Below are 22,110 nucleotides of genomic sequence, written 5' to 3' on the forward strand. Positions count from 1 at the left end.
AAATTATCACATTTTATCTGCAATTTTTGTTGTCATTTTAGTTTGTTTGCTTTGGAAAATGAAGGCCCTGCATTTATTTCCTCAAGATCAGTGGTTTCAAACATGAAGGATTTACTCAATGAGGCCTCTTCTTGCAAATTTTCATTATATTCCACACTCGTGTTACAGACATATCCTATTTGTTAGTTTTTATATTTTCAATAAAGTTTACAAGAGCAATATAAGTTTATTTTCAGTTCAGTTAAATTTGTAAGATAATAGCTTTCCACTCATGATGCTCAAAATTTTAAGAGAAATGAAAAACTAAGAAATAATTGCTCTAACTTTATGTATGTTCCTCTCCATATTGTGTTTACAAAAGATAAAGAGCACCATCCACAATTAGATTTATGAGATTTACAGACAAATTTTAATTTTATTGACATGAAAATTCTGTCTACGGCCATACCACCCTGAACGCACCCGATATCGTCTGATCTCGGAAGCTAAGCAGGGTCGGGCCTGGTTAGTACTTGGATGGGAGACATGAAAATTCTGTTTTCTGTCACTTTTCAGTTGTACCTAGTTTCCATATATTTGTCAGTCTGTGTGCATAAAATATTAACTTTTCAATTATTTAGGCTTCTGACTCTCTTCAGATGTTTGCATTCTTCTCAGTTACCGAAACTCCAATGAATAGTCATGAGGTTCTCTTTACATGTATTTGCCTGTATTTGTTGAAAAATTGGACATCAAGTTTGGGGAAAAATTTAGCTCTAACCTTTACTATATGTTTCACAAAATACACTTACAGTATAGGAAGAATAATTTTGTTCTAAGATTACTTATACAACATTTTCAAATAGTATTTTGGCTGCTATTTCTTATTTCCTGAAAACTGTAAATTTTATAAACCATTTCCAGCTCAAAGATAATGTCTGAATTCTGTATTGTTTTGTGTGCTGTTCAGAAGTGTGGCACATGGACCAGAGACTTTGCTGTCAGTAGTAAAAATGTGAGCTCGTTAAAGATGTGGAAACACAGGCCCCATCCCAGACTCCTGTATCAGAATTTGCACTTTCGCAAATCTTCAGTTGTCTGTTGTCTGAATTAAGTCTGAATAAGTACTTACACCTTTAACTCCCCATGAGTTTTGTAGCAGAGAAATGTGCACAGCTCATTTCAGATGATACAAATACAACGCTCACATACTTATGCCTGTGTTGATGCCTTCGTTTTAAAGTTTATTTTCCCCAAAAGTAAAGTCTCTGTTTGTGGTTTGTGGTAGTCAACGTCATGTCTCAGTGTTTGAAAATACAATACAGTATATATCTGATTGAAAATGATATTAGTAAGTAACTCAGGATACTCTTTTAGCTCAAAACCATTTCTCCCGACAGTGTTTGCTTGTTGGATGACATTTCGAACTCTGCTGTTTCAGGGACCATTGACCTTCAGGGACGTGTCAGTAGATTTCTCTCAGGAGGAGTGGGAATGCCTGGACCCAGGTCAGCGGGAATTGTACGTGGATGTGATGTTGGAGAACTACAGCAACCTGGTCTCCCTGGGTGAGGATGACTTCCTTTCAGACCTCCTGCTCCACCTGTGGAGTTTCATTTTGTTAGTTTAACATTTTTGGGGGGACTTCTGCTTTGTATGGGAGCCCTTCAGATTCTGGCTCTCAATGGAGAAATTGGAGGTTATCCAGTGTAGAGAGAAAAGACTTCATGAACCATGTGAATTAGGAACTTTTAGTGTCTGAAAACTTTACATGTGACCTAGAATGATTAACTTGCTACTGAAAACGTTATTTGGAAAATCACTTTAGAATATTTTATATTACCAGTTTAATTACCTGAGAAGAAAGTGGAATGGGAAAATTTCCTCAAGACTAAAATAATTCTTTTTCGTATAAACAGGTGTGTTTGTCTCTAAGCCTGTTCTGGTCACCTTTTTGGAGCAAATGAAGGAGTGCTGGATTGCGAACACGGAGAAGACAGTATCTGACAGTATTCCCACAGGTAGGTGGGGATGGGGAAGCAGGTGACACAGGTGAGATGCCCAAGTGTCACAGAGGAAGCCAGACTTTCAGGTGTGGTTTGGGGAGCCAGACCTTTAAGTGTGGTCAGTTGACGGGATGTTGAGAAGCCCAGGCTTACCGCTGCTGTTGTCATAGAGGGCCAGTTTGTCTCCAACATGTCAGGTGACCTCTCTCATCCTGTTAGCTCTTGGGTGCAAAGTCTTTTCCTTCACTTGTGAGACCTGCTGTGCTCTGGCTTCTGTTACTTTGCTTTTGGGACTCACGAATATCTGTGTACATTGCTATGAAATGTATGTTAAACTTTTCTTTTTTAACTTTTGCTTTTCTCTCATGGAAGGTGATTATAAAGGAAATGGTTGAATTCTGGAATTTGGTACTGAAATCCCAAGAACATTGGGGACAGGTGTCATGGTTTTTGGTTTATAAAATCTAATACTATGGAGGCTTCAAGCTTAGACTTACTCAGTGATTTTATCTCAGCGAAATGCACCACCCAAAATGAGACAATCTAATTTTTTGTTTTACTTTAAAAATGTTCTCTTGCATAGTATGAAATAACATAAGAAGTTTATAGTGTATGTTTTAATTCCTTCCTGTTAGAATACTTTACTGTGTTTATTTACCTGTTTAAGTTCTTCAGTAAGTTACTGCCATAGCCGACTTGACAACACTGCCCACCATGTAGGACAGTTTCTATTGTTACCTGATTTCTTCATCACTATTCTTTGGTAAGAAGTGAGTTGCATAATATCAGTTCATATTTTTAAAATCGTTTGGTGGTGCTTTGGTGCTCACTGCTTCTGGCCCTTGAGTGTGTTGCTTATAGAAGTGGTAGGGTTGGAGTGTAACATGGTCTTAAGCTGTCTACTGGCTCTGGGTCCTCCCTGGAGGTTCAAGGTCTGCCACCACCTGTGATTTGCCCTGGATCAATCACCTGGCACACATTACAGAGTGATGTGCAGAGGGCTCCTGATTTAGCTGGGTTTGTAGGGTCCCCAGAGAGGGCAAGATGTGATTCAAGGCCAACTGTGGCTCGTTCTGGCATGTGGTTGCTGAGTGAGAGTTACAGGGCATGCAGAGACCAGATCCAGCGTGTTTGAAAGATTTGGGAGAGTCTGCACCATGATGCAAGAGGGGCCATTTGAGTGGGAAAGGCACTGGACATGGCTTGTGTGGGTTGTCAAGTTGAATGGGGCAAGGTCTCAGGGAATCCCCAGGACAGGGCTATAGCACCAGGCAGGTAGGCAGAGACTCAGATATGGCATCTTCCTTCTATCTCTGTGGTGGGGAGGGCTCAGCAAGGGAATAATGGCCTGAGATAGGACTTCTGTGTGGCGGCAAGCTGCTCCTCCAGCCTTAGCCCTGAAGGCAGACAGTTGAGTCCCTCCCTAAAATCCCTAGCACCTTTCAATCTGCTGTCCCAAGGCTAGAGATCAGAGAGAGTGAGTCCCAATAAGTCTGTGTCAAGCCCTTTAAGAAAAAGACTTGGAGTTTTTCTTAAAAGTCCATCTCTCCATCTCATTCAGCTGCCATCCTCACTGGTTTTCCATGGTGTTCCCTTGTCAAGGATAGATTTCCCAAATTGAGTTATGTTTTTGTTTTTATCCATATATTAGAGAAGTGAATGATAGTTTTCCACTCAGTACACATAATACATTGTGGGACTTAATGAAAATATGAATCCACCATATGTCATTTGCCATGAAAATTATGTGCTTGTTTGTGTGGTTTTTACCTTATGTTTTTTATGACTGACCATATTTTGCCATGTATAACAAGCTCCTGTGTATAATGGGCACCCACATATTCTGCCCAAACTTTGAGGAAAAGAGTATCTTTTATTTTAATTGTTAAATTCAGCTCTGTATTTATTTATATTAAGTTATTTGTTTTTTTTTGTTTTATAAAGAAATTTTAGCCTTTTCTTCACATATTATGGTATAGGAAATTTTATGTAACAACTAATTACAAAACACAAGAGTCTGAAATATCAGTTATTGGAGGTGCTACCCAGATATAATGTACATCTTTAGTTTTCTCTCAAAAATTTAGGCACAGTAGGGCACAATGTACATTGCAAAATATGATATCTTGTTTCTTTGTGTGCTTCGTTAATTGTCAACGTTTGTTTTGTCCAGTGTAGTTTCAGTAATAGGGTTAATGTTATATCGGTTCATGGCTGAATTTATATTCTCTTTCTGTGAGATAAAAATATTCCTAAATTAAATATAAATTTTGAAAAGTTTTATAATATTTCTTTTAGAAGTCTTTTCTGTTAAATTTTGTGAAAAATCATGTGAGCACAAATCTAGCATCTATTTTTCAGTATATTTTATTGATTATGCTATTACAGTTGTACTGTTTTTCTGCTCCCTTTACTTCCTTCCAACCTGTACCCCACTTCCCTCCATCATTTCTCCACTTAGTTCATGTCCATTAGTCATACATATAAGTTCTTTGGCTTTTTCAATCTGTGTTGTACCCAACATTTATGCTTCTTATTTCCTGTACCTGTTCCCCCATTGTACCCGCACCCTTTCCCCACTCATAACCCTCCCAGTGAACTCCATTTCTGTGATTGTGCTCCTGTTCTAGATGTTTTCTTAGTTCATTTTTCTTTTTGTTTTTCTTTAGGCTTAGTTGTTGATAGTTGTGCTTGTTGTCATTTTACTGTGCATATTTTTTTAAATATATTGTTTTGATTATGCTATTATAGTTGTCCTATTTCCTCCCCTTCATTACCCTCCACCCTGCACATCCCCCCCACCATTCCCCCCCTGTAGTTTATGTCCACATGTCTCAAGTTCTTTAGATTCTATATTTTCCATACTATTCTTGCCCTCTCTAGTGTTCATATTTTTGATCATCTTCTTTTCCTTAGATAAATCCCTGTAACATTTCATAGCCTAAGGGCTTGGTAATGATGAACTCCTTGAACTTGATGTTATCTGAGAAGTCCTGTATCTGCCCTTCCATTCTAAATGATAGCTTTGCTGGACTGACTAATCTTGGATATATTTTTGTGTTTTCATAATTTTGAATACTTCTTTCCAGCCCCTTCTTGCCTCTAAGGTTTCTTTCGAGAAGTCAGCCACGAGGCTTATGCCTTGGAGGTAACTGTCTTTTCTTCTCTTTCTGCTTTTAAGATTCTCTGGTTATTGTTCATCTTGGGTAGCTTAATTTTGATGTTTCTTGGTGTGCTCCTCTTTGGATCCAACTTGTTTGGGACTCTGTGAGCTTCATGGACTTATAGGTATATTTCCTTCTCTAGATTGGGAAAGTTTTCTTTTATGATTTTTTCAAATAAGTTTTCAATTTCTTGCTCTTCCTCTTGTCTTTCTGGCACCCCTATGATTTGGATATTGGAATGGTTAAATTGTCCCACAGGTTCCAGAGACTCTCCTTATTTTTTTTTTAATGCTTGTTTCTTTCTTCTGTTCTGGTTGAATATCTCTTCTTTCCTTTTGTTCCAAATTGTTGAATTGGGCCCAGTTTGCTTCCCTTTACCATTGGTTCCCTGTATTTTTTACTTATTTCACTTTGTATAGGCTTCACTTCCTCCTTTATTTTGTACCCATACCCATTCATCTCTGTGAACATCCTGATTAGCTGTGTTTGGTAGTCTGCATGGGATAGGTTGGCTGTCTGTTCGTTGCTTAGTTATTTTTCTGGATTTTGGATCTGTTCCTTCATTTGGGCGTATTACTTTGTGTCTGTGCACCTGTCACATTTAAGCGGTGGAGCCTGAGGTATTAGGTAGCTTGGGGAACCCTCTTCATTGCATTGTGGCACTGTGTGCAGGGGAGCTGTCAGAGAGGGAACAATGATGCTTGGTCGGGTCTCCCCATTTTCAGTCACTTCCCCTGCTATCCACACAGTGAGTGTGCCCTTCTGGTGCTGATTCCCTGGTGTGTGGGTTTGTGTACATTCTAGAACCCCATTGTCCCCTCCAACAGAATCTACTGTAAGACTGGCAGTTTTTCCTGACTCAGCAAGCCCCCACAGGTTTTGACAGCCAGAGTTATTCAAGCTTACTTTTTCAGCCTTAGACCCTAGATTTCAGGGTGTGTCTGGCTCCCCAGTTGTTCTTCCTGGTGTATGTGCACTTGAATGTGGGAGTGCCCTTATGGCAGCCACCACCTCACCCACCCTGTGCTGCCACCAACTTACCACAAGTCGTTTTAGCTCTGGCTGTCCATCACTACTCCTACCAGTCCAGATTAATGCTTCTTCTTTAACTCATTGGTTGTGAGGCTTTTGTACAGTTCGATTTTTTTGGCAGTTTTCTTTGTTTTTTGGTTGTATATTGGTTGTTATCCTTCTTTTGCTTGTGTGAGGAAGCAAAGCTGTTTACCCATGCTTCCATGTTTGCCAGAAGCCCCCTCAAATCTAGCATCCGAACCATCTATTACTGGATAGTCCATTCACATTAAGTATACTTCCTTTGTTGTCCATTTGACCTCCTGCAGCTTCCAGCTGACAGAAATGTCTCAGTGTACATGGAACAACCATTTTCTAATTTGTCTTAAAACCAATGCTCAAGTAATTACCTTTGTTTTTTTCCTGTGAGGTAGACCCCATTAGATTATTTACCTCAACGCATCCTATAGTATCTGTCTCTTCGTGACGCAGGTGGTTCACTTAAAAAATGTCCTCAAAAACGTCATGTGCTGTTAAGATCTTCTTCAATTTTTTGACAGAATACAACTCCTTTGTGTGTATAAACTACGTTTTTTAATCTATTTATTTTTCTATAGACATCGGGTTGCTTCCACCTATTATAGGATTTTGTGAATTGTACTGTGGTCAACACAGGTATGCCAGTGTCTCTTGCAAGTCCTTGTTTGAATTCTTTTTGGAGAAATAAATACTCAGAAGCAGAAGTGTGCAGTTAGAGAACAATTCTATTTTCAATTTTTTGATATTCCAGTTGTTGCTGGTACTGTTTGTACCAATTTATCTTTCATTCAGTCATGTACAAGGTCCATTTTCTCCACATTTTTGGAAAACACTTAATGTTGTTTCTCAGTTGTTGGGTTTTTTTTATACTGGTCATTTTAATTGTGAATTGATATGTATATATGTTTATATTTGTATTTATATTTATATACACATGTACATACATACAGTGTGTGTGTGTTTTAGTAGAGAATGCAAACATATGTTTCTTGGACATGCTTAAAGAACCATAGGAAAGACGCAGAGACTTGAGTAAACATGTATCAGAGAAGAAGGTCTGTGAATGACTTTTTCAAAGAGCAGTTTTGGCTTTGCAGCAAAATTGTGTAGAAGTTAATAAGAACTCACACATGCATAACCCCCACACTTTCTCAGTGCCCCCCACCTGAATAGTACATTTGTGATATTTATGAATTTACATTGTTCCATCCTTATCAAGCAAAGTTCATTTTCTTTGGTGAAATAGTAAGGAGCACAGTTACTGGATCATATAATAAGTATTTGTTTAGTTTTCTTACAACCACCAAACTCTCTTCCCTAGGGAATATACAATTTTACATTTTCACCATCAGTGAATGAGAGTTCTAGTTGCTCCTCATCCATAGCAGCATTTGCTGTTGTCAGCACTGCTTGTTTAGTTTTCATATGCATTTCTTTTCTGACAAAGAAGTGGAGATTCTTTTCAGGTACTAATTTTCTATCTATATACCTGTTTTAGTGTGTTTTCTTTTAAGGTGTTTGAGCCTTTTTAGTCAGGTTTGTTCTCTTGTCACTGGTGAGTTTAAAAACATCTTTGTATGTTACACGTACTCCTGTGTATGTCATCTTTAGCAAATATTTTTTTCTTAGCTTGTGGATTCTCTTTTTCCCTCAGATGAGTATCATATTTTTTTTCCTTAATGTTTTAGTTAAGACATGGGAGTTCCAGTCTTAATAATACAGAATGAAAACCACGATGTTTAAGACTGTATCTTAAAAAAGTGTGATGTGGCCCTAGCTGGTGTGGCTCAGTGGATTGAGCACTGGCCTGTGAACCCAAGGGTCACTGGTTTGATTACCAGTCAGGGCACATACCTGGGTTGGGGGCTGGGTCCCCAGGGTGTGTGTGGGAGGCAGCTATGCATTAATGTTTCTCTCCCTCTCTCCCCTTTCTTATTCCCTTCTCCTCTCTGTAAAAATAAATACATATGCATTTAAAAAAAGAAAGAAAAATGTTATGTATATACCAGGAAGATTGCTTCATATTCAATAACTTGCACATTATGTTTGCTGTTGTATTTTTTGAATATAGAATATAAGCATATGGAGTCACATCATGTTAGGGGGACGTGATCAGATAATCACTTTCTGATGTTACATGTCAACTAAAATAACAGTTTTAATTTCTTCCAAATTGTACACTACCAATATAGCAGTGGTGATTTTTTTCAGTTGTATATCTTCACTATGGTAAAGAATGCTGCAGTTGGTATGGGTGTGCATATACTCCTTTGAATTTGTATTCTCATATTCTTCGAGTAACTCCCCAGAAATGGAATTGCTGTGCCTTGTGGTACTTGTTTGTCAGTCTCTGAGGAACCTTCATCTTGTTTTGTGTAGTGGCTACATGAGATTTCTCATTTCTTTGTATCATTGCTGATGCTCATTTGTTGATTTATTGGTAATTGCCATCCTGTTACATGTGTGATGGTATTTCATCGTGGGTCCAAGTCGCATTTCTCTGACGATGAATGATGTTGAACATCTTTCATATGTGTACTGGCTGGCCATCTTTCTGTCTTGTTTGAAGAAAGATCTATTCAGGATATGTACCATTTTTTAATCAGATTGTTTGATTTTTTTTCGATGTTGTGTAAATTCTTTATATATTTTGGATATTTAGCATCATTGGTGAATTACTTTCCCGCTTTAGTAGATTTGTTATTTGTTTCTTTGTTTTGTTGGTGATTTCCTTTGCTGTGCAAAAACTTGTACAGCAAGTTGTAGTGTCATTTGTTTATTTTTGCTTAATTGCTATATGTACATATATACCTAAATGTGTACAAAAACACATTGGTAAGATCTACAACACATATCATTGACTATCCTTTATTCCAGTGTTTTCATAGTTTCAGGTCTTCCATTCTGATTTTTAATCCATTTTGAGTCTGTTTTGGTACATCGCATAAGAAAGTGGTCTAGTTATGTTATTCTGTGTGTATTAGTTCAGTTTCTCTTTCACAACTTATTGACACTAACTTGAGTTGAGTTCTGAAAACCCACTACCATTGGACCAGCCTCTCTCTCACAACTTAAAGTATCTGTACCTAACTTATAGATTAGTTAACCATATGCCTTGGGTCATTTCTAAAATTGTGTTACTTTTTTTATCATGATGTTTTTTAAAGACAACTGTATATATTCAGAATGCTAAAGATTTGGAAAATAAATGCTTTGCATTAATTTTCTTCCATTCCACAGGTTGTATTTTTCACCCACTGATGATTAACCTTAATGTGCAGAAGTTTTTCTATTTGGTATAATGCCATTTTGTCTCTGTTTACTTTGTTTGCCTTTTTTTTGGTGTTACAGTGAAACAAATAGGTCAAAATGTTTTTTATACCTTTTCATTTAGTAGATTAACAGTTACTGGTTTTATGCTAAATTTTTCCTCCATTCTTATTCACTATTTGTATATTATTTCATGTAGGGGTCCAACTTCACTCATTATTTCACACATGGACCACCAGTTTTTTCAGCAGTCTTTGATTATGTGAATATCCTTTTCTTATTTGGTTGTATTCAGCCTCCGTGTTGAGGCTCCTCTGAGCTTTTACAGGAGAAGTTGTATGTAGGCTCTTTTATCCACCGTGCTTAATTATTGATGTCTGCCTTAATGGTTTTTATATACTTTATTGATAAGAGAGCTTGAAATGTTTCTAAAAATATTTTATTTATGTAGTTTTATGGAGAAGGGATTGAGGGAGGAGAAAAGGGAGAGAAATATGGATATGGGAGAGACACATCAGTTGGTTGCATCTGTCCTGCTTCCAAAGGGGAGATGACCTGCAACCCAGGCATCTGCTCTGACTTGGAATTGAATCGGCGACCTTTTTTGAGGAATGATGCTCAACCCACTGAGTTACACCAGTCAGCCCCCATCTTCATTTCAGAATGGACTATTCTATTTCTGGGAAAAGTGTCATTGGGATTTTGATAAGTAATGCTTTAAATGTTAGGATAAGCTGGGGTATTACTGATGGCTTACACTAATCATTCCAATGTATGATCATGGGATAAGTTTTTTAAAAGTTTAGTTTATTAATTCTCTTGTGACAAATTTGCATAGTCCTTACTGATAAAGTCACTGAAGAATCTTTCCTCATTTTGTTAGCCATTGCAGTCCCCCTGGCTTTTTTTGTTGTGTTCTTGTGTACCTATCTCTGTTTTCTTCTCATACAGGCCATTTTTATAACTTTATGTTTTGGATATTTGTTTGTATGTAATTTATTGTATCATAAATGAAGACAAAGCCAGTTGTCTTGCCACGTCCAAAATGGGTTCCGAATCCCAACACAAAGCTGACATCTGGGCTGGTCCTATACCTTTTGACTAGTTTTTCCTTTTTTTAATTGGTTGAAGAGGATCAAGTATGGCATGACCAAGTACTATTTCACAAAATAGACCATATAACTATGACCTTTCATAATTGAAAATATTACCTCTAGCTCTGGTTGTGGTTTCTTCCTGTTCTGGTGCAATCAATCAAGAGTCAGAATTCCATTTCAATCTAATATATTATGATGAAAGGTAACATAAACCACGCGAGTCATTACCTGGAGACATAGAGTTGCCAGGAAATCAGTGAAAAGAATGGAGACCAGAGCTCCAAGTCTAAACATTTCAGCTAAGAAGTAATTCATCAGCAGTTTCATATTGCTGGAAGGAAAGGAAATTATGTCAAGACATGCTACATCCTTAATGAAACAGACAATTCTTACTTTTTTTTACATGCCTTTCTCTGTAATCACAGGGATGTAGGTCTCCATGTGATCAGGCACAAAATCATACTATTAAGACCAGTTTCTTTTTTTTTCTTTTTCTTTTTTTAATATATTTTATTGATTATGCCATTACAGTTGTTCTATTTCCCCAGTTCATTCCCCTCCACCCTGCACACCCCTCCCCCACCATTCCCCCTTTTAGTTTATGACCACGTGTCCCAAGTTCTTTAGATTCTATATTTCCCCTACAGTTCTTGCCCTCCCCCTATCTATTTTCTACCTACTGTCTATGCTAATTATTTTCTGTATCCTCTCCCCCCTTCTCCTCCTCCCACTTTCCCTGTTGCTAACCCTCCATGTGATCTTCATTTCTATGGTTCTGCTCCTGATCTAGCTGTCCTCTTAGTTTGCTTTTATTTAAGGTGTGGTTGTTAATAGCTGTGAGTTTGCTGTCCTTTCACTGTTCGTCTTTTTTATCTTTTTCTTAGATAAGTCCCTTTAACATTTCATATAATAAGGACTTGGTGATGATGAACTCCTTGAATTTGATCTTATCTGAGAAGCACTTTATCTGTTCTTCCATTCTAAATGAAAGCTTTGATAGAGCAGTCTTGGATGTAGGTCTTTGGATTTCATGATTTGGAATACTTCTTTCCAGCCCCTTCTTGCCTGTAAGGTCTCTTTTGAGAAATCTGCTGACAGTCTGATGGGAACTGCTTTGTAGGTGACTGTCCCCTTAGCTCTTGCTGCTTCTAGGATTCTCTCCTTCATTGTAATCTTGGGTAATGTAATTATGATGTGCCTTGGTGTGTTCCTTCTTGGGTCCAACTTCTTTGAGACTCTGAGGTTCCTGGATTTCCTGGAAGTCTATTTTCTTTGCCAGATTGGGGAAGGTCTCCTTTATTATTTGTTCAAATAAGTTTTCCACTCATGGCTCTTCCTCTTCCCCTTCTGGTACCCCTATAATTCAGATGTTGGAATGTTTAAAGATGTCCTGGAGGTTTCTAAGCCTCTCCTCATTTTTTTGAATTCTCATTTTTTTATATTTTTCTGTTTGGTCATTTTTTCTTTCTTCTGGTGCACTCCCTTGATTTGAGTGCCAGTTTCTTTTCCATCACTATTGGTTTTCTATGCATTTCTCTTCATTTCAATTAGTTTAGCCTTCATTTGTTCCTCTAGTTTGTGACTAAAATCAATGAGTTCTGTGAGCGTTCTGATCACCAGTGTTTTGAACTGTGCATCTAAAAATGTGGCTATTTCTTGGTCGCTTGGAGTTATCGGCTCTGGGACTTTGAGTTCTTCTTGAGCCATATTTTGGTCTGTTGGCGCCTGTTACATATGAGGAGCACAGCCTTAGGTATTCACCAGGGCAGGTCCACCCAGGTCACTGATTTGTGATGCTGTATTTGGGGGCAGGGTCAAAGAAGGGCAATCGCGGTCCCCTCTGCTGCTTCCCGCTGATGAGGCCTGTGCTGTCTGTCTCACTGCTCGTTCCTTCGCTGATTTATCTGCGTGCGAATGTGTGACTGCTGTCAGCCTGCTGCCTTGTGCCCTCACTGGTTCCACCCATTGCTACCCCACACCTGGGATCCGCCCATGGCTGCCTGCACACCTGGGTGGGGGGATCTTTCCTGCCCCACTACTGACCGCTCTGCTGCTGGCTCTGCCCCTCTTACCGGTTTGGCAGAATGGTTCGTTGTCGTTGGACTTCTGTATAGTTCAGTATTCTGTGTTTTGGCTGCCTTTTTTTGTTACTAAAACTTTCTTGTCTTTAAACTTGGTTGTGTGAGAAGGCACACTGTATCCACCTACGCCTCCATCTTGGCGGAAGTCAAGACCAGTTTCTTAATGAAAGCAAAGGTATTTCCTTCATTAATTTAAATACTGCGCATTTTTGTATTCACACCTTTATTCACATATAAATTACTGTGTCATTTATCATGGTGACCAGTCTTCAAGCAACCAAGGAAGATACTGAATTTTTTATTAATTTATTTTTTTTCTAGAATACAAACTTTTTAATGTGACTATTTCTCATTATACCTTTTCTTGCTTGGAACATTTAACTTTCTTTAGTAGTACTCAGAAAAGGAATGCAGTCTAAACTTGCTGGTAAGTTCATTATATGCTCCCCAGAGTGTCAAACCTGTGAAACTTTTATTTTGTGTCTTTCAGTTGTCTCATCTGAAGACAATCAGGCCTTGTTGAGAAAGCCGGGGATGGAAGATTTATTCTCTGAAGTAATACTGGTAAGAAACGGAAGGCGTGCCTTTTATAATGTAATGATAGCCTGATAGGAACATGTGTGGTGGGAAAAAGGGGTGTTAAAAGGAACGTAACTACCGTAGCACAATTATTCCTTGAGAAAATCCTTGTTACCTCTATGGGTCAAAAATAGTACACATTAGGGAAATATTCTACTTTAAGTCAGTGACAGTACAGGTAATTGTGTGTCCAAAAGGGAAGACTAGAACCAATTTCTTGTGTGTATATATTCTTGCAAAGGCAGTCAGGACATTTAGGAACTCACATAATGCATGATACGAATAATCATTTGAATTGATTGATTAAATTGTAGATTTAGATTAAATTTACAGTTAGTGTGTTCTAAAATTTAGTGATATATAATGCACATGGACAATTTAAATATCAGTTTCACAGTCTTTTTATTAAAGAATGATTATCTTTTTTGAGAAATAAGGGTTGTTTTCATGTTTAAGTATATATCATGTTGTAAACTTGGGAGTGAGTGATTTTTTTAAAAAATTTGATTCATTTTTAGAGAGCAAAGAAGGGAGGGGAAAAGAGAAAGCTAAACATTGTTTTGTGAGAGAAGCCTCAAATGGGTGAGATTTGCACACACCCTTTCAGTAGATGGAACCTACGATCCAGGCCAGCTCCCTGATTGGGACTAGGACTGGAAAGGCTTCACTTTGTGAAACAGTGCTCAACTGAGTAGTCACACCTCTCACATTTTTCAGTACATACAACCAACATTGTTTAGTAGATACCACAGAATAGTTATTTGGGAATAAGTGTACATGTGTAATGAAATTAAATCTGTTACTAATGGCCTTTCTGTCCTCATTAATTACCAGAGTACATGTAATGAAGGTAGAAGTTACCAAGGTAAAGAACACTGGAAAAAATTTGACCATGGGTTTAATCCTTACAAACTGGAGAATCTTCAGCTGCCACACAACCATTGTAATGGCCAGAAACTCTTTGAGAAAATATCAAATTACAGTACACATGAGGTTATTCCTATCGTGGAGAAAACAAACAAACAGCGTAATGGTGTCCAGTCTTTGAAGCAGTCCTGCAGTCACATTAAACAAGGGAATGTTGGTAGCAGCGAAGTCACTTACAAATGTGAACCGTGTAGCAAAGTCTTCAGTCTTATACTCAATCAAAATAGACATCTTGAGAAATGCCAGACTGGAGAAAACCATTCTGAATATAAAGAATGTGGAAAAACATTCAGTCAAACTTCAGGTCTTACTGTACATGAGAAAATTGATACTGGAAAGAAGTTTTCCAAATGTAAAGCATGTGGCAAAGTGTTTAAAGGGCATTCATGCTGTACTTCACATGAGAAAAGAATTCATACTGGGGAGAGACCTTACCAGTGCAGAGAATGTGGAAAAGCCTTTAGCCAGCCCTCAGGACTTATTCAACATCAGAAAACTCATTCTGGGGAAAAGCCTTATAAATGTAGAGAATGTGGTAAAGTCTTTAGGAAATTATCATACCTTACGCGGCATGAGAAAATTCATACGGGAGAAAGGCCTTATAAATGTAGGGAATGTGGTAAAGCATTTACCCAGTCCTCAGGGCTTATTCAACATCAGAAAACTCATACTGGTGAAAAGCCTTATAAATGTAGAGAATGTGGTAAAGCCTTTAGCAAGTTATCATACCTTACACGACATGAGAAAATTCATACAGGAGAAGGACCCTATAAATGTATAGAATGTGATAAAGCCTTTATGTGGTTGTCAGACCTTACACGACATGAGAGCATTCATACTGGTGAGAAGCTTTATCAATGTAGAGTGTGTGGTAAAGCTTTTAACCAGTCTTCAAAACTTAAATGCCATCACAGAATTCATACTGGAGAGAAGCCATATAAATGTAAAGAATGTGGTAAAGCCTTTCGCCGGTCCTCAGCCCTTTTTTACCATCAGAAAATTCATACTGGAGAGAAGCCTTATCAATGTAGGGAATGTGGTAAAGCCTTTAGCCAGTTCTCAGGACTCATTCAACATCAGAGAATTCATACTGGGGAAAAGCCTTATAAATGTAGAGAGTGTGGTAAGAACTTTGCCCGGTGCTCATCACTTTATCAACATCACAGAAGTCACTCAGGAGAAAAGCCTTATGAATGTAGTGAATGTGGTAAACACTTTGCCTGGTCCTCAAAACTTAATCAACATCAGAGAATTCATTCGGGGGAGAAGCCTTATAAATGTGCAGAATGTGGTAAAGCCTTTACGGAGTCCTCAATCCTTAATAAACATCAGAGAGTTCATACTGGGGAGAAGCCTTATAAATGTGCAGAATGTGGTAAAGAGTTTGCCTGGTACTCATCACTTTATCTACATCAGAGAATTCATTCAGGAGAGAAGCCTTATAAATGTAGAGAATGTGGTAAAGGCTTTTCCCAGTCCTCAAAACTTAATCAACACCAGAGAATTCATGCTGGAGAGAACCTTATGAATGTAGAGAATGTAATAAAACATTTGGGTGTTCCTCAACCCTTATTCAACATCAAAGAAGTCATCCTGAAAGAAAGCCTATCATACGTACAGAGTGTGGTGAATCCTTTAGCAAATCCTTAAATCCTACTCAACGTCAGAAAATTCATACTGGAGAGAAGCCTTATAAATATAGAGAATGTAATAAAGCTTTTAGCCCATCCTCAAAACTTAATCGGCATCAGAGATTTAAAATGGGAGAGAAGACTTGAAAATGCAGTAAATGTAGCAAAGCCTTTAGGTGTTCCTGAAATCTTAATAGACATCAGCAAATTTATAGTGGAGAGAAGCCTTCTAAAGGTAGAGAATCTGGCAAGGGGCTTAGCCAGTCCTCTCACCTTTCTGAACATCAGAATATTCATACTGGAAATAATGTATATTATGTGGTAAAGCCATTAGGCTGTCCTCTTACCTTACTAACATGACAGACTTCATGGAGGATAAGAACTACAAGTGTAGGAAATGTGTCAAAGCTTTTCACCTGTGCTCAGTACTTCCTCAACATTGGAGAATTGATGCTACAGAGAAAGAATAAAATTTGAAAAACTTGACAATACCTTTTATCATTATTCAGCTGCAGTCAGTGCCCCTGCCTGGTTTGGGGTCCAGTCCCCAGCTGGGGGCATGGGGGGTGAGCAACTGATTGACACATCTCTCCCATGTTAATATTTCATTCCCTTCTCTCTAAAATTAAATGAAATCTTGGCTGTTTGTTTTGCTTAAGAATTTAGTTATTTATTTTCAGAGAGAAGGAGAGAAACTCATTGTGTGGTTGCCTCTTGCCTGCCCCCTACTGGAGACCAGCAACCCAGGCATGCACCCCGGACTGGGAATGGAACATGGGACTCTGGTCTGTAGGCCTGTACTCAATCCCCTGAGCTATACCAGCCAGGGCAAAATCTTGTTTTTTAAACTAAAGCATATTTATTTATTTTGCACTAAGTTTATCTTAGCATATACTAAATTGTGTCATCATCCCCCACTCCAACTTGAAGAAGGATTAGTACAAATATGAAGATTAACTGACAAAAACTTTCTTCAAAATCATGATAACAATGTTTAAGTAAGAAAGGGGTGGGAATTATGGGATTTTCAGATGGAAGAAGATTAATACATATCATCTAACACATTCAGTGTTGACTAGAGTGAACCAAAATGTAAAACAGGATTACTGTAATAGAAAACTTTTAGTACAGATTGCAGTACACACCTGTGTTCCAAGCCCTTCCCCAGCCATCTAATGCTTCCAGCACAACTGCTTTCCAGCCTGTAAAACCTTTTTTAAAAAGTTAAGAAGAATTGCTACTAGATAAAACTTTAAAAAGAAGATTTAGAAACAGTTTAGCTAAATCACAGCCACACTGTCTCTCAGGGAATGTACACTGCGATGGAATTATGTGTTCATCACAAAGAATGAACAGCTTCAAAATATGCAGTTCACAAGAACCCATGGAATTTATGCCTGAAAGTTGCTATCTAGTGTTCTGGACCGCTCTTCCTGGTTTTAGGAATTGTTACCCTAACCCCCTGCCCCGTGGCTAAGGATGAGCGAGCACCCTCTGGAATTCGAGCCACAGGAGACAAAGGTGGTCTCTGGTAGCAAATGCTCCCTCAGCTTCCTCTCCCTTCCCCTAAAACTTGGTCAGAAGTCAATGACAGGTAAGTCTCACAACAGGGAGTGACCTAAGTCAGACTCAATCACTTGGAAGGCCATCATGGAAGGACTTGGGGGGCTGCAACAAACAGGGAGCAATAGACCCGTGCCCTTTGGCTATGTGAGGTAGCCAGAGTCCCCATGTCCTCTGGGAGAAGTGGGTCCTGGCTCTAATCCCCTTAAGCCTGAATACCTGTTGGGAGGGGTGCAGCTTTTTGCCTTGCCAAAGCATGTTTGAGGGAAAATCTGTTACCACAAAGAATTACTTAAAAACCTGTGAAATCTGCTCTGCTAAGAGTGCTTTCATTCATATGATAAGGGTCTGAGAGAAAATGAGTGTCTCCCAAAGTTTCTGAAAAACTCTCATCCTGACAGACACTGACTCAGAATAAGCCCTCAGATTTCTTTGAAATGTTGTCTACTGTTTGATCCTTGCCAATCCTGACAGACACTGACTCAGAATAAGCCCTCAGATTTCTTTGAAATGTCTACTGTTTGATCCTTGCCACCCTGTATTCCTGTGTATTACAACCCAATAAGAGCCCCTGAAGGAGGGTGCTGGACCCCTTTTTCCCCTGAGAAACTGGCCATTGCTCACGGCTCTTTCCTCTTGACGGGTCAGCCACCTCTTTTCCCCAAGCAGATCATGTCATGTCATGTTTACTTGCATCTGTGGCAGACAAACTTGTGAGAAAAGATGCCCCCACAGTCAGGATATATACAAATTTAGGAAAGTATGTGATTGAAAAAATTTCAAAATATCAAGAATTGACAGTAAATACTTAATCAAAGATACTTAGTTTTCCGGTATTGCTCTAAATCAGAATTCTTACTATAGAGAATCATGCAAAGTTTAAAAATATAGACAATTACCTGGTACAGATGTGGGGACCACAGGAAGGGGTGGGTGGGCTGGGATGTCTGTAAAAGACAGAAAACTGCTTGAGCAATAATTTTTAAAAAGTCAATGTGGCTGTTCAATAAAACTTTATTTATGGGCACTAGAAAAATATAATTACCTTTTAGTGTATCCAAACATCTAGGAGATGGGCTTTCGATATGTATCCTATTATATGTTGACAGAATTTGAGGTATTTTGAAAAGGAAATATTCATGTGATTCCAATGTCATTTCACTTCATGCTACTAGTTTTTTTCCCCTAATTTGTGTGTGAAATGGGGTTCATTGTTGCTGCCTAACATATCTGTGAACTCTTGTATACTAGGTGAGTTTCACTCATGTACTTTTCCACAGAAGACTGAGGACATTGGGATGCACAATGTATGAAGAAAATCTAAATGGAGATGCCCTTTGTGGTTGACTTAGACTTGTGTTGCATGTCTCCAAGCAGGGTGTCTTTCGTTTTTTGCATTAATGTAAGAAATAGAAACATTAAGTACTTGACCAAGATACCCTTTATAGAAACAATTATGTCAATATATTAAAATCCAGATGTATATTCAGGGTAGTCATAGAACTAATGAATATTAATTGGTGTGGTTGGAGCAAAAAAGTGGTCAGGGATATGTGAGAAAGTACAGACAGCTTGCCCCTAACTATGTGAAATTGTTCATCTATATTTGCTAAATAATTAGCTTCCAGTTTCAAAACCAAAGAAAGTTCTGCTATGAGATCATTGTATCACAAGGACAGAAACTCTTGTTAGTGATTGTAAATGTGTGTGGTGACAGAATCATTTTGACATCCTGTATTTATTTAGATGATGTGAACTGTTTTCATTAATACAGCTGAAGTTGATTTATTTGTCAACCTCGAGGTTCACATATTTAACCTTGCTCAAACTTGTAGTAACAAGGTATACTTCAGTATATACTTGGTAATGCACTGCAGTTATGTCATTACGCATTTCTTCAGAGACTGAGACATTCATGTGAGAAAATTCTCCATTGTTGATATATTTTATAGTACCTACTAGAACATTATGCTGTAGAGGCAATAGAGATGACGTGATTTTTTTGAAGTTTAGCTAAGGCACTTTATGATATTAGTGCTGTGCCATTTACTTTCTGTAAGTAGGAGCCTTGAACCGACACTGCATTTTCCCACAATTTCTTGCTCTAGACAGTAGCTCACAGAGTCACAATTAAACTTACAGAGTCCGTCAGAAGTAACAGCTGCTTGAGTGTGGCTGGTAGGGTACGTGAATGTCTCGCATAAGATGGACGAACAGTTTGAATATTTCATCTAAAATATATGGTGTATGTGATGTGATTATGTTACAGCATTAGATACTTAATGATTTTGTAATAAAAGATTTAGTAATTAAAAAAGATGTGTTATTTGCACCAGACTATTGAAGTTATTGGAATGACATACTTAAAACTGCTGTGCCTAATGGTCTTCTTTCACCTCAGGGTGTTCTGACATTTCTTCATGAGTGATGTTCACATTCAGATCCAGCACACCTAGGTGTGAAAGTGGTGTTTGGGCACCTGTTACTGTGGCAACTGTCCTCCAGTGGGAATTTGTTTTCTTTCCAAAACAATGGCTGTATGTTCTTTTATAAGTCATCCTAATTTTCCCACTCCATGTGAAATATTTTTTAAATATATTTTATTTATCTTTAGAAGAGATGGGAAGGAGAGAGGGAGAGAAATATCAATGTATGGTTGCCTCTCGTGCATCCCCTGCTGGGAACTGGCCTGCAACCCAGGCCTGTGCCCTGACTGGGAAACAAACCGCAAGCCTCTGGTACACAGGCCTGCACTCAATCCACTGAGCTACACCAGCCAGGGCTCCATGTGAAATATTTTCATAAGTCCTGAGATCAAAAGCATAGGAACTAATTAGCAAGAAAGATCTAAAAGGTGTAACTGTTTCATCCCTGACTCTTATAATTTAACATTAAGATAGTTTTAGGGTCAATGTGAAGTTAAAACTCAAAACCCTGACAAAATCCAAATCAAGGACATGGTCCTAATGCTTATTGAAGTCAGATTCCAGTTGATTTAAATGGTTCCCCTGAAGTTCCTCCTTCTGGACACCATGTATTAGTGATAGGAATTTCTACTTGTAGGGACATGTGAGAAGCACAAGGACCCTGGGATAAACCTAAAAATCTAGATGTGTTGCTAAAAATGGTGGGTGTAGATAATACCAAATGAAACTCTTGTGTGCCATGTAGAGTGCTATTTAAAAAAAATTGCCCTGACTGATGTGGCTCAGTGGATTGAGCATAAGCTGCAAGACAAAGGATCCAGTCAGGACACATGCCTGGGTTGTGGGCCAGGTACCCAGTGCAGGTGTGGGGGGCACCTGAGAGGCAACCACACATCGATGTTTCCTTCCTTCCCTTTCCCTCCCTAAAATAAATAAATGAAATCTTTAAAGAATTATTGTTGTACAGTTTAGGTTCTATAAAGTTATAGTATAACAGTCACTGTGACTTGATAAACTTCCAATAATCCTTGAAACTGTTAGTATTTATTAGAAGAAGGTAGCTAGGGAAAGTGCTTATTTCACAAGAAAGGAGTGTTTCTGGTACTCTTGGATGTGACTAGGTGAAGTCAGGAACAAAGGAAGGAGAGAACTAGATTTGTATTCTCAGGAGAAGTGGAGTTGAGAAAAAGATCCTTCCCCCCTGTGGTGCCCAGAAATAGGTCTGTGAAGTACATTCCGCCCGGCAAAACTGCACATTTGTTGTAGACTGGAGGCCTCTGAATACCACCTTTCTTTTTTTCTTTATTTTTCTGAAGGTTGAGGTTCACCTTTATTGAGGTGTGTTTGTTGTGTTCCACCATAATGTGTGAGGAGGACCCTACCTAGGTCTTTGAATAGGAGGAGTCTTGTTAGACACTTATATTTATTTGTCATTGAAGCCTAGGACTTTTTAAAATTTCTTTGGAGGGGAAAAGTAAATGTGTTTCGTGCCGTGCCCTCCTCCGCCCCCCCACCCCCACCGTGACTCAAGCATGTGTAGCTTCAGTGGATACAGATGGAATGATGTTTTGAGTAAAGTCTGCCCCTTGCTTTGAGTATACTTTAAAACCCTTCCATTCTAATGAGTACTTGACAAAGTTATCAGTGTTCTGAAACACACAAGATGCCAATCAGCATTTTTCAAAGTCTGGCTCAGTACTTCTTCCTCAAGTTAGAAGAGTACACAGAAGGAATTCTTCCAGGGAGTTCTACCCTGGGCACCCTGTAAGCCATGGATGTGTTGGGTGTGATGAAAACCCATGTAAAGAGTTTGTGGATTTGTACTTAAATATTTTCCAAACCACTCTTTTCTACTAATGATGTAGATTAGGAGGCTGATAACTTCCCTGTATTTCTCATATGAACCCTCCTAAAGTAGGGCACTGAATAAATTAAATGCATTGGAAAAAAGTAAATGTATATAATGAGAACAAAGGCAGGAAAAATTTCTGATGGAAGTTGCACTGTTATATAATTACTATTATAATTATCAACCTGTGGTTGTGATGACACATCTGTGCCATTTAATAGTAAGCTTGATGTAGGTGTAAGATATAAGATACATAGTTATAGCATGGGGAAAAATAACTCTTTATTGTGGTAAGCCAAACAAAACCTAGGAATATGTTTTGCCACCAGAAAACAAACGTCCAGGAAGCTCCCTGGGGGTTTTCAGTGAAAGAATTTTTTTGTTCTTGCATCTTTTTTTCAGTGACATATTGTTTTCTTTGAAGGTTTTATTTACTTTTAGAGTGGATGGGAGGGAGAAAAAGAAGAAAATGTCAGGGAGTGGTTGCC

At 38.4% G+C, this 22,110-nt stretch overlaps 1 protein-coding gene across 1 annotated transcript; it reads left to right on the forward strand.

Moving 5' to 3' along the window:
* Positions 1-1,909: 1,909 nt before the first annotated feature.
* Positions 1,910-17,840, forward strand: LOC128626970 (zinc finger protein 883-like). Its single transcript, XM_053662575.1, is given in 4 exon segments — positions 1,910-2,000; positions 13,138-13,211; positions 14,061-15,672; positions 15,675-17,840. Coding segments are annotated over 4 exon segments (2,001 nt in total). The 5' UTR covers positions 1,910-1,942; the 3' UTR covers positions 15,932-17,840.
* The last annotated feature ends 4,270 nt before the right edge of the window (positions 17,841-22,110 follow it).

The sequence above is a fragment of the Artibeus jamaicensis genome, unplaced genomic scaffold, assembly GCF_021234435.1.
Source record: "Artibeus jamaicensis isolate MK-2021 breed Jamaican fruit bat unplaced genomic scaffold, CSHL_Jam_final contig_2566, whole genome shotgun sequence".
Taxonomy (NCBI): Eukaryota; Metazoa; Chordata; class Mammalia; order Chiroptera; family Phyllostomidae; genus Artibeus; species Artibeus jamaicensis.